Source organism: Capsella rubella, unplaced genomic scaffold, assembly GCF_000375325.1.
Source record: "Capsella rubella cultivar Monte Gargano unplaced genomic scaffold, Caprub1_0 scaffold_7, whole genome shotgun sequence".
NCBI lineage: Eukaryota > Viridiplantae > Streptophyta > Magnoliopsida > Brassicales > Brassicaceae > Capsella > Capsella rubella.
In genome coordinates this window covers 12,764,403-12,777,828 of record NW_006238917.1, presented here as the reverse complement: position 1 = coordinate 12,777,828, position 13,426 = coordinate 12,764,403, and the positions used below count along the sequence as shown (strand labels likewise).

At 35.8% G+C, this 13,426-nt stretch overlaps 1 protein-coding gene and 1 pseudogene across 1 annotated transcript in view; both read left to right on the top strand.

Moving 5' to 3' along the window:
- The first annotated feature begins 10,066 nt into the window (after positions 1-10,066).
- On the top strand, positions 10,067-10,902 carry LOC17877481 (annotated as a pseudogene).
- Positions 10,903-11,929: 1,027 nt separating this feature from the next.
- Positions 11,930-13,426, top strand: part of LOC111829422 — a 4,293-nt gene continuing 2,796 nt past the window's right edge. The window contains exon 1 of the mRNA XM_023778514.1: positions 11,930-11,989. Within this exon, the coding sequence (XP_023634282.1) occupies positions 11,930-11,989 (60 nt within the window). The remainder of the gene's footprint in view (positions 11,990-13,426) is intronic.

Genomic DNA, 13,426 nt, shown 5'->3' with positions numbered 1-13,426 from the left:
ACCAACCCAGTGTCGATCGACACTCGTCTTGGATAGAACCAGTTTTAGCTTTACCGCATTCCACGACGAAGACCAGAGTCTACAAATCTACAGTCCTTTCCTAAGAAGTCAAAACAGGAGCAAGAGGAGGAAAGATACAAGAAAATATTGTGTTCACTCATGATTGAGATGCATTTTGCTAATTGCATGTAGACTTCGCCTACGTTCAAGCAGGTTGTAAAGAAGATGGTGACTAAGAATTTGTCTAGAGAGGAAGGGGTTGTGACAGCTTCAGTACTAATCAGTGCCGCCCCCTCTAGAATTTGTTCTAGCATAGACTTCATCTCAATTTCTAAAGACTTCAGTGGAGTTGGTTGGTAAGATGAGTTCCTGTAACTCCTTGTGAAACTACTGGTCTTCTGATACTCAGGCCGTGAAATGTACCCAGAAGAATTCTTATTGATGTTTTAAGTGCTCTTTTGACCATACATGCTGTTGTACCTGTTCCCCTGTGTGTTACCAAGCTTCTGACCTTGACACCCAGCTCCAGTGACGTAGTTCATGTCTTCTTCTTCATCCTCATCTGGTTCAAAAGCCTCAACTTCAGCAGCAAACTTAACATTCTTCTTAGTAACAAGAAGGTTATGCACAACATTAAAGCTTTGTATTAACTTTAGCGTGTTGAAGCTCCTCCATGTTTTCAGTTAGCTTATTCCTCTCAAAATCATCAACTTTAGTACTGTTGTTGGAAGCTAAGTTTGGTGGTTTGAGCTGGAGACCTTTTATTGTTGTTACCATTGCTAGCAGCATCTAAGGCCAATGGGTACCTCCAATCCAATTCTCTGTAGAAAATGCTCAAAAGCTGATATTTGTCATACCCATGGTGTGTACAATATCTCTGATACCCCTTAAAATGCACCCAAGCAGCCTTGAATGCTTCTGAGATTCCTTAAGAGAAGGTAGACATCTTATTCCTCGTATCCTTTGACCTTGCATCATCATAAAATTTGTTCAAGAATGCTACTTTCACATCCTCCCAGCACGTAAGTGATGCAAACTTCAACTCCTTAAGTCAAGATAGTGCTTACCAGCTAAGGAGTGCTGGAAAAGCTTGTAGAGCAGAAAACCTGAAGACACACTGTCAGCCTTGATGCTGGATTCCAAATTTTCAAACTTCTCAATGTGATCCATTGGATGCTCATGATTGTGTCCATGAAACAAGTATGTTCCTACAAGAGTGTAGTATCCATGCTTGAGCTCAAAGTTGTTCCTTTGAAATGCAGGAGGACGTGTAGCAGAGCGATTTGAATAGAACAGTGCAGGCCTATTGTATTCTCCAAGTGTTCGATTTTCATCCTCTGCTTCAGCATTCAACGCTAACTAAGCATTGTCTGCTGCGGTTTGGTGTCGATCGACATCAACGTTTATGAATCACAGTTCTGTCATCATTAAGCTTCTGCCCTTATGCATTCCTCACATGCCGATCTCCATCTCTCAGAGTACCCTCATCATCTTGAATCAAAATAACAGGTGGTGCCATTGTTGCCCTTTTCTGTGCTTTTTGATTCTCTCTTTCTATACCCGCTAGTTCTTGATTGTTGAGATCAACTAATTCTTTGTTCTTCTTGCTTCTGTTATTAGGCACAAAACCTGAAACACTAAAAAGAAAAGAGAAAAGAAAAGCGTAATTAACAAAATAAAATAAAAACTTAGACTAAACTTTAACCTTAATCTGATGGTAAATCAAAAATGAGTCCCCGACAATGGCGCCAAAATTTGATCGACTCAAATTTGCCTTGAGCTACTCCCTCAATTAGGAGATCACTATAGTACTTAGGGAACAAATCCACAGAGACTCAACGATTACACAATAAATATTTGGTATTAAATTAAGATAAACAAGTAGGTTTTAAATTAAATAAAAACTGCGAATTAAATTAAAGATTGATTTTAAAACAATATGAGGAAACACTAGGCCTAGGGATATTCTCAGGAAATCAATCAAATTAATTAGATTAAATAATTTAGGTTTCAATTAAGCGCCGTTCTTAAACTCAAATCACTAATGTAAAAGCTAACAGCTTTCGCTGCGATGATTATCTAAGTCTAAAACTAGAATTCCAAATTTCATTGCTAAATTCTAAAGTTTTAAACCAACATTAACATTCAAGTTTGATGTGTTTATAAAATCCCTAAACAAAATTTCTATGTGAATAAGTATTTTGCTCACCCTAGGTTCTATGAGGTAATTAATCACACATTCATGTCAAACCCTTCTAAATTCTAGGTGATCATGCTAGAACTAGCATTAAGAACAACCTATGGTGATGAACAATAAGATGGTAAATCTTAATCTAGCAATTCTATCTAATAAGTCATGAAATCGTTAATGAGAAACCCTAAACCTAACAAGAGAACTACTCTGACGTAATCAAAGAAACAATCATTATGAACTGAATAATATGAACTGAGAAAATAGAAAAGAGAAACAAGGGAGTTCAAAATCTTCTCTCTACAAGAGTTCAGATCTCTCAAGCAACAATCTCTCAAAGTATGCAATAGAATAAAGCGTAAGTGTTTCTAAAACCTAAAAGTACTTAAATATGTCTAAAACACGTCAGGGACCAATGTTGCAATTTGGGAAAACTTTGGGCACCTTTTGTAAATCTTCAAAACTTAAAAACCTCGAGTTCTCTCGTCATATGCTCGGTGTCGATCGACACTCATAGGTGGTGTCGATCGACACTCCTTCAGAAATCGTCTCCAAGTCTGATCGCTCAGCTCCTTTGCTCATATAGACTCTAAATTTCTCCATTTTACTACAATCCGTGCCAAGTAGCTCCGAAACCTGAAATGACTCAAAAAGATTCTAAAAAGTATAAAAAGACTCAAGAAAACCAACTTATATCATGGTTAAAAACAGTAAAAACATGATATATCACCATGGATCTTGGATCTTTTAATTGGATAATCCAAATATACTTTTCATCAATACCAAATTAATCTTATTGATTTCAATATTCTTTTTCAAAAACCAATAATTAAGGGACAATTATGGATTAGAATCATAATTTTGCAATATTCGAATTTGTACTTCTCTTTTAATATTATTAAGATATAATTCTTCTAGCGTAATTGAATACTTAACAAAGCAAGCAATTCAAATGGATTTTTGTTTGTGTGGTTCTTGTGCTCATTTCAAGTTCTTTGTAGAGATTTATGAAACATTTGGAACTTTTGTGATGAAAAATCTTGTTTCTTATGGTAGTTTTGTTTTGTTTTGTTTTGTTGAAATCGTTAACTAAACTCTCTGTTGATTTGGCCTCTCATTGTCTCTTTCTTTTGAAACAGAAAACTTGTGATGGATTTGAACATTCTAGAAATCTGATTTACAAGATTAAGAATTATAAAAGCACTTCCTTTATTAACTTAGAAACTAACTCAAAACTAAAGCCTCTTAATCTTTCTCTCAAATCTCTTAAAGGTAAACCACACCTTGGCTACTCTTTATATATTGAGAGAACACTCCTAATCCTATTACAAACTTATTTAGATATCTCCTAAATACTAACTAATCCTAAATCCATAACTCGGTTAGGATTAGATAACTTACTCCTTAAGCTATCTTTTCCTTCAAGCTTATCCCAACAATCTCCCCCTTAAGCTTGAAATCTTTGTTTGTCACATTTTGAACTCCAGTATGGTCTCTCATTTCTTGAACTTATTCTTATCAAGTGCCTTTGTTAAGATGTCTGCCCTTTGCTCAACTCCAGGCACATGAATCACCTCAACTTGACCATTCTCAACATATTCTCGAATAAAGTGATACCTTCGATGGATGTGTTTACTACGTCCATGAAACATCGGATTTTGGTAAGTGGAATTGCGGATTTGTTATCAAGTAGTATAGTCACCTCCTCACATGTTACTCCAATGATTTTAGCAAAAAGTTCTAAAAGCCATATACGTTGTTTAGCCGCTTCCGTAGCCGCCATAAATTCTGCTTCACAAGACGATAAAGCCACAACTTGTTGTTTTTGAGAACAACAAGTTATTAGACATTCGTTGAAGTAGAACACATGACCAACTATGCTTCTTCCATCATCCACATCAACACTATGGCTGCTATCACTATGGCTTACTAAACCCGATTGATCACCTCGCTTAAAGTAGAGACCATGAGTAATAGTTCCTTGTAGATACCTCAAGATTTGCTTCAATGCAGCTCCATGTGACTCTCTCGGCTCTTGTAAATATCTAGATAAAATTTCTACATGATAAGAAAGATATGGCTGAGTATGAAGTAAATACCAAAGATATCCGATTTTCCTTCGATAACTCTGCTCGTCAATACGTCTAGGGTCTCGATTTTTAGAAAGCTCCAAGCTCGGCTCCATCGGAATAAGAACAGAATTACACTCACTTAATCCAGCATCTTCTAGTATTTTCTTAGCATACCTCTCTTTTTTTAGAACGATCCTAACCTCACTTTGAAGAACTTCAATTCCAAGATAGTAAGTGAGCTTACCTAGATCGCTCATTACAAACTTCCTGGACATTCCTCTTTTGAAGTATGGAATCAAGCTAATACTAGAACTTGTAACAAATAATTCATCAACATAAACCGCCACAATAAGAAGATCTTCTTGCTCTTGTTTTTTGTATAATAAAGGTTCCTTGGAGCATCTTTCAAATTTTTACTCGCCAAGAATCTGATTCAACTTAATTGTTCTTCATCATATGTTGTTCTTAATGCTAGTTTTAGATTGATCACCTACAGTCTACATCTTAGGATAATTGATTTGACATGAGAGTGTGATTAATTACCTGAAAGAACCTAGGGTGAGAAAAATACTTATTCGCAAAGAGATTTGGTTTAGGGATTTTGTGAGCACATCAAACTTAAATGTTAATGCTGGTTTATAACTTTAGAATTTAGCAAACAAATTTGGAGTTCTAGTTTTAAATTTGGATAATCATCGCAGCGAATGCTGGTAGATTTTACATTAGTGATTTGAGTTTGAGAATGGCGCTTAATCTGAATCCTAATTATTAATTTATTTAATTTGATTGATTTCCTGAGAATCTCCGAGCCTAGCATTTTCTCATATTGTTTTAAAAACCAATCTTTATTTTAAGTTGCTGTTTTAATATTAAAACCTTGGTTTCTTAGCTTAATTTCAATACCAAATATTTATTGTGTTATCTTTGAGTCTATGTGGATTCGATCCCTAAGTATTACAGTGATCTCTTAATTGAGAGAGTAGCTCGGGGCAAATTTGAGCCGATCAAATTTTTGCGCCGCTGCTGGGGACTCAATTTTGATTACCATTAGATTAAGGTTAGAATTTAGGCTAAGCTTTTCTATTTATTTTTTTACTTACAGCTTTTTATTTTTCTTTTTCTTTTGTGTTCATGGTGGCTTCTTATACACTGCCGTGGATGATGAGACACTCTTCTCGGAGGCATTTACCAATGCTTCCCGATCCACCGAACGCTTGAGCCCCGACAAAGTCAAGCTAATGACTGAAAACAAGCGCTTAGTGTGAGGCAACCCACTTGTGAGTCTTTCTATTTCTTTTGCATTTATCTTAGTTTTGTTTTCTTTTTCATCGCCAATCTTAGCTTGGCAACACTGGGGACAGTGTTGTTTAAGTCTGGGGGAGGTAGTTACCAACATTGTTTATTCTTTTGGAGTTTTATCGAGTCCGTCCAAAAAAATAAAATTTGTTTTATTAAGTCATAACTTTTTGTAGGGAACAATGAACTCAGTCTAACGGTTTCTCTGATATGGATTAACACTCTTATGAATCTTGATTATGTTAGATCTCAGAACCGAAGTTTGGAATGACTATGAGCGATATCAACAATCCTGAAAGCCCTTACTCATTGGATATCCAGTTGATCTAACGTTGTCTCTAATTTTATCAAGACTTAATTGGACTTAGTTTCTTACCTTGGGAATTGGTATACATTGGAATAGATTTCTTCTTCGAGCTGCACAAGACACTGCACTTCTTCAAAGTATGATTCCTTCCTTCTCTCTTCCCTTCAGCCTTTAAAAGAAAATGTAGAAAAGGCTATAGGTAGAAGTCATATGAGGGATCGCGTAAACCCGTGCATACTTTGGATCTCATGAATACCCGAATTAAAAACAAAAAAAAAAGAACAAAAAAAGAAAAACAGAAAAAAAGAAAAAAAATAAAAGAGAAGAAAAAGGGATCGTTGAAAAAATAAAATGATACCCTAGTAGGGAGATGTCGATTATCTTAGAAGTGAGAAAAGGAAGAAGAAGTGAAATCATACGTAGAATGTCTTGGTTTGAGAAGAGTCCATATGCCATTGATCGATATTCCCTCTGTAAGAATTCACCTTTACTTGTGTTAACTTATGTAAAGAGATGACAATGGAGAGACTGGAGATTCCTGGGGATTGTGGGATTAGAGTAAGGAATGTTGATGCTTCTCATGGGCAAAGTACATAAAGTAAGTTCTAGAGTTAAGGCGATGAAGAGTGCAAAGAAGACTTTCCTGCAGTTGAGTGAGTTCCCGCGTTTTCAAACTTCTTTCACATGTTAAGTTTCTGTTTTGTTTGAGGGCAAGCAAAGGCTAAGTCTAGGGGAGTTGATATATCATGGTTTTTATGGGTTTTTAGCCATGATATAAGTCTTATTTATAGAGATTTTATAGTGTTTTCGAGTCTTTTGCAGTCATTTCAGGATTAGGAGCTATTTAGTATGGATTGGAGCATTTTCGAGCATTTGGAGAAGATGTGCCGAAGGAACGTATCAGGAAAGCATATTTGGTGTGCGTGTCGATCGACACAACTACTGGTGTCGATCGACACGAATATCTGACGGCAATTAAATTTCGCGTGTAGTTGAAGTTTGGAAGATTTGCATATTTGGCCCAGAAGTTTCTCTTATTTGCAATAAAACCCAGTTCGTGGTTTAGACTTATAAATTGGCTTCTTAGGGTTTTATTAAGACTTACGCTTTATTCTATTGCAAAACCTTGAGAACTTTTGGTAAGAGAGATCAGAACTCCATGTAGAGAGAAGATTTCAATACTCCCTTGTTTCTCTATTTAGTTTCTTAATCTATATTATTCAGTTCATGATGTTTGCTTCTTACATGATGTCTGAGTAGTCTTCTTTGTTAGGGTTGGGGATTCTCATTAGGGATTTCATGACTTGTTAGGTAGATTTGTTAGATTAGGGTTCACCATCTTAATTGTTCTTCACCATACGTTGTTCTTAATGCTAGTTTTAGATTGATCACCTAAAGTATAGATCTTAGGATAATTGATTTGACATGACATGACAGAAAGAACCTAGGGTGAGCAAAAATTTTATTCGCAAAGAGATTTGGTTTAGGGATTTTGTGAGCACATCAAACTTGAATGTTAATGCTGGTTTAAAACTTCATAATTTAGCAAAGAAATTTGGAGTTCTAGTTTTAAATTTAGATAATCATCGCAGCGAAAGTTGGTAGATTTTACATTTAGTGATTTGAGTTCAAGAACGACGCTTAATCTAAATCCTAAATTTTTAATTTATTTAATTTGATTGATTTCCGGAGAATCCCTGAGCCTATAGTTTTCTCATATTGTTTTAAAAACCAATCTTTATTTTAAGTTGTTGTTTAAATATTAAAACCTTGATTATTTAGCTTAATTTTAAGACAAAATATTTATTGTGTAATCTTTGAGTATCTGTGGATTCGATCCCTAAGTATTACAGTGATCTCTTAATTGAGAGAGTAGCTCAGGGAAAATTTGAGCCAATCAATAACCTGGTAGATGGGAGGACCGCTTCACTGAGTATTTGGGATAATACTCACGCATCTCATTGTTTTTATGATGCAGATAAAGATAAAGTGTGATTTTGGAATCAAGGCAAGGAAGAGGGCGATGATTTAAGATCGTTGTTTGGGTGTTTGGTTATTTAAATTTATTGTTTTGGAACCATTGTTTGTGCTGAGGTCTCAGTAACAATAATACAGGACGTTTTGTGAGAATAGTTGAACGAGTCCTTTTGTTAATTTTTATCGAAAGAACAGGTTTACAGAATTGCGAGTCCAAGGTCGGCGGTTTTGGTTAATTGTTGATCGTACATATCAGAAAAGACAATAGCAGAGAAACAACAAGCTAATAAATGTAGACAATGCTATTGTTCTACGGGTAATGACTAAAAGTCTGGATCTGTACGCCATCGAGCTCGTCGGCCCAAACTCCTTTTTTTATCTTCGAGTCGCTCCTTGATGCCATCGATAATAGTTTTGTTAGTAGGTTTGGCTTGACCATTTCCTCACGGATATCAGGGAGTCGACTTGCTCTAGCGTATCCGCCAACAAGAGCAAAAACCTTCAAATTTTAGTGATGTGAACTGGGTGCAGTTATTGGTGACGGTCTCGTATGGAGTCCGTTCCTACAAATTATGTTCTTCCAAACAACCTTTGATGGGATTCTTGCGTAAGATTCTGCTTCAACCCATTTGATGAAATAATCTGTCATAATGAGGATATATTTCTTTTGACGGGAGGCGGGTAGAGGACCGACGATATCCATCGCCCAACGCATGAATGGGTAAGGCTGCGAGGCTGTACAAAGGAGTTTGGTTGGAGCATGAATGAGAGGAGCGTGACGCTGACATTTTTCACACTTGGCCAGTTTTGCAAATCTGTAATGCAAGAGGTCTGCCGCCAGAGTGGTTTCTGCCCGCGCCTTCGTGGACTTCTCGCATTACATCGTCAACCTCGTTAGGGCCTACACAAGTGAGTAGTGCTGATGCAGTTATGCGGAAGAGATCTCCCTTTAGACTTTTAATGGGGGGACATGAAAATAGCAGTTGACTCATGCATGTAGATCTCCTGTTACCAATACACCATTCACTATTTTTTATTTTTTTAAAACAAAAACAAAAAAGCTGTATGCAGTTCATTTTTTTTTTTGTCTTTTTGTGATAAAGACAGGACATCTGTGGGGGAAATTGTTCACGCTTCTTTTGATGTTTTTTATTTGTGTTTTCATACAGTTTTATTTTTGAAATAAAATAATTACTCAAAAAACACCCTTTCTTTTTTCTATATAATTACACTTCACAACATTCACACCTCACACTTCTTCTTTTTCTCTTGAGTTTTAACCTTTTTTTTGCAAAAGTATTTTTTTTTTTCAGTTACATACATTATAATTTTTCTATACACTAACATATGTATCTTTTTTTTTACAGAATTCAAAATACAATCCAAGCTTCAACTCTACACCTCTTGTTTTTATAATTTCCTGCTGAAAGGTATATATTTTTTCCTCTTAAATAAATGTTGTTACTTTATATAATATATTAGTAGTTATAAAATAAAGGTATTAAAATTTTTGTTTAAAACATGCATTTTCTACCAATTATGTAATATGTATGTTTATTTTATTTATATATATATATATATAATATATATAGTGTTTGGTTAATTTATTTAATGATTATAAATTATACATTTCCATCATATAATTTTAAAATATTTATTTAAAGAAGATTGGACAAAAATATTCGAAATTGATCAGTTATTAATGATTTACTTCTCCAAACTAATTAATTAATTTACCAAACAATTATTCCTAACAAAAAATGAATTAATCCAGGTTAATAAATATATTTATTTCCAAAAAAGAACACTTTAATGCTAAAAAGAAGAAAAAAATGAAAAAGAAGAGCACATTCGACAAACTAAAAAATCCAATTGAACACCTTTTTTTTTTAAAGTACCTTAACTAACAAAAGTACCTTCACTTAAAAAAGTGTTAATAATACAAAAACAAAAACAAAAAAGTAACTGGCATAAAACATATATTATGAGAAATTAACAACTCATAATGTAATGTTATCTTGAAAAATGCATATAGCAAACAAGTCAATAATTTGTATATTTAAAAACTCCTAATCTAACTCCCACACATCATGAATAATTTGTATAGTGATTTTTTAACATATATCTATCATTATACTTTGTCTAAATAACTTCGCGTACTATTTGAAATGGACTCCTAGTTAGGAAAGACTATTTATTGAGCTTTACGATCAAGCAATTGCCATGAATAATTACCGCTTCAAAGATCCAACACTCCTTGGAAGAGAGTTTTTGGTTGAAAAATTCAACAAGATGTTCAATCTAAATATAAACTATCGGTTTTTCAAAGAAAAGCTTGATGAACTGAAAAGAAAGAACAAGAAAATTATGCAAAATTCTACGGGAATTTCAGTTGACCATGTAACATCCGTCATATTTGCGTCTAATTCTTGGTGGAAAGATCGTGAAGCTGTAAGCATTAAAAATATCTTTCACAGCCAAAATATGCTTAGTAATTTTGGTATACATTAAACTTGTATACTAAAATTTAATAAACTTATTAACTGAGATGTAGGATTGTAAGATCATTTAAACGAAAGCCGCCTGACTATTGGGATGTGATGCAACGTTGTTTCATCTTACATGATGTACAATCACAGTCTCAATACTCTGTGCACCAAAGACGAGAAGAGTTAATGAATGAGGGCGTAAATGATGGTGAAACTCAAGTTCCTGAGACACAAGAAAATGAAGAAGTGTATCGCGTTAATATCAGCGATGAAACACGTGCCTCAAATGAGTTCACCCAGGATCATTTACATCAGAATTCTCCACATGCTCCTCCGTTTCATACTCTTGTTTCAAGAGTTAAACAACAAGGTGGATTAAGAAGTGGGAGTATTTGACAAAGAGGGGCAGGAACCTCACGAATCTCTATTGGGAGTGGTTCAAGAGGAAATTGCAGAAAAAAATCATTTGAGTCAATTCTAACAGATACAATGAATGGGTTCAGAGAGTTTCAGCGCCAAAGTTTAGAACAATTACGTCCAAATATTTTCGACCAAGATGATTACGAATAATTTGATAATTCTGTCAAGATATTTGAATCGTTAGAGCTCCCGAGTAACACAGATTTTTATTGGGCATGCATTCATGCATTTAAAGAAGAAAGATTTTGGCGTAGATATTTTATGGATCGAGCTGAGAGAACCATGGAAGATAAGCTGCGTTTTTACAAGCTTTAACTGGATATACATGGGACAGTGAATTTGTGGGGAAACACTTAGTCTCTGGGAAAAAATGTGGAAGTCGTAGTCCAAGCAACTTTACTTTTGGTAGTTCATATTGTGGTAATAATTCTTGGAGTCAAAATTCTGGTGGGCAATGGGGTCCGAGTTTTCAACAGTGGGGGATATCTCCGAATGGATCACAATGGGGTCCAAGTGCCCCGCTGTGGAGTACATCTCAAAATGCTCTACATTGGGGTACACCTCAAAATGCTCCACATTGGAGTACACCTCCATATGCTTCGTAGTGGGGCTTCGCAGTGGGGTACACCTCCAAATGCTCCGCAGTTGTGTACACCACCAAATGGTTCGCTGTGGGGTACCCGTTTAAATGGTCCGCAATGGAGAACATAAAAAAATGCTCCTCAATTGACTTCACCACCAAATACTCAACAGTGGGGTTCATCACCTTATGCACCACAATGGGGTTCATCACCTAATGCAACACAACGGGGTTCATCTCAACATGCTCCACAATGTATCCCTCCAACAAATGTGCAGCGTGGATTTTCAATTGGAACAGAAGTAGAGACCTAGAGCGAATGTCACTTGATGGTTTTAGATCATTGTGTGACAAGTTACAAATGAGTTATGGTTTACAACCTAGAGCGAATGTAAGAGTTGAAGAGGGAGTGGCCATGTTTTTACAAATATTTGGGCATAATGAAGTTCAAAGAGATGTTTGATTGCTATTTGGGCGGACGGAAGAGACAATGAATAGATTTTTTTTTCAAGTGCTTAGAGCAGCTGAGTTACTTGCTTGTGATATATCAAGACTCCAACGAGACAAGAACTGCGTCGAATACCTCAACGACAGCAAATGGATCGTAGATATTGGCCATATTTTGGTGGATTTGTTGGAGCTATTGATGAAGTTCATGTATGTGTTAAAGTTAAACCTGAAAACTCCAAGGAATGTATTGGAATCGCCATGATAGAACCTCGTTTAATATGATGTAAATAAGTGATTTGAATATGCTGTTCACATATGATCTACATGATCTGAATTTGTTTCATATGATCTGCATGATTTGCAACGCTTGATCTGCTTTTACCATTCAAAGTCTTAATATTGTGTATTGCATGCTTCGTGTTCTTAAACGTCGGGCTTCCCACTTATCTGATGGTACAATACCATCAACGATTGTGGGGTCGTTGACAACAACCTCTGAGTTCGAAGAAGGATCTTGCGAGGTAGCGGACGGGCTGCTGATAAGTCTGTATTTCATCGCTTTTTGAGCATGCATTCATCATCTTTTCAGCATCATTCACTTGTTGATTCGCATCATATTGATCCCTTTCTGCATGTTTTACATACTTAGGTAGGTTTTATGCATATCATGCATATCTTGTATACATTGTGCATATTTAGAGTGTTTCAGGTACTTAGGAGACATGCAGAGCGAAGCAGAGAAACAAGCGTTACTCGACATGCACACGATCGAGTGGGACGATCGAGTGAGAAGCAAGGATGCATTGCAGGAACATACTTCACTCGATTGACACGACCGAGTAGGACGATCGAGTGAGCAGCAGACGTATACGATCGAGTAGCTGATCGAGCTGAAGGGAAGCAAAGCAGAACCACCTGTCACTCGATGCACTCACTCGAGTGACATGATTGAGCAAAGCAAAGAAGTAGCTGATGGTTTCACAGGTCACTCGACACAATCACTCGAGGAGCACAGTCGAGTATGAAATGATGCAGAGAAGAAATTAAGTGTTACTCGACACGCTTACTCGACCGACATGACCATTACAACTTTTAAACCGCTTTTACGTTGTCGTTTTATGTTTTAAGGTTTTCCCAAACATTGTTATAAATAGGTCTCATTTGGATTGCCCAAGGGATCGAGTTTTATTTTATTAGGTTTTTGTTGTTAGCCACCAAACGATCCTGAGAATTGTAATCGTGATTTCTTTGGAGTTATTGATATTTTGCAGTTAGTTCTTGAATCATTGTTGTTACTCTTCATGTCATCTTTATTATTATGCATGTTTTGAACGATTCTTGTTTCATGATGTTGAACATGATTTCTGCGTCTGAGTAGTGTTAGGGTTCTTGAGGATGGGATAGATTAGGTGGAGGATGTTAGTTTGCTAGAGTGTTTATGTTAGATTTGTTTTGTTTCCCTTCTGGACTAGAGTTTTATTAGCTAGTTCTTTTCTGATCAATTGGAACTGGGTCATAGACATTTCATACTCGAAAGGTATATTATGAAATGTCTGAACCAACTAGTGCCAGAGATTTACATGCTTAGCCCAAGAGATTGGTTGTCTAAGATGTTTATTGACATTAATGAGCTGTTTCTTTATG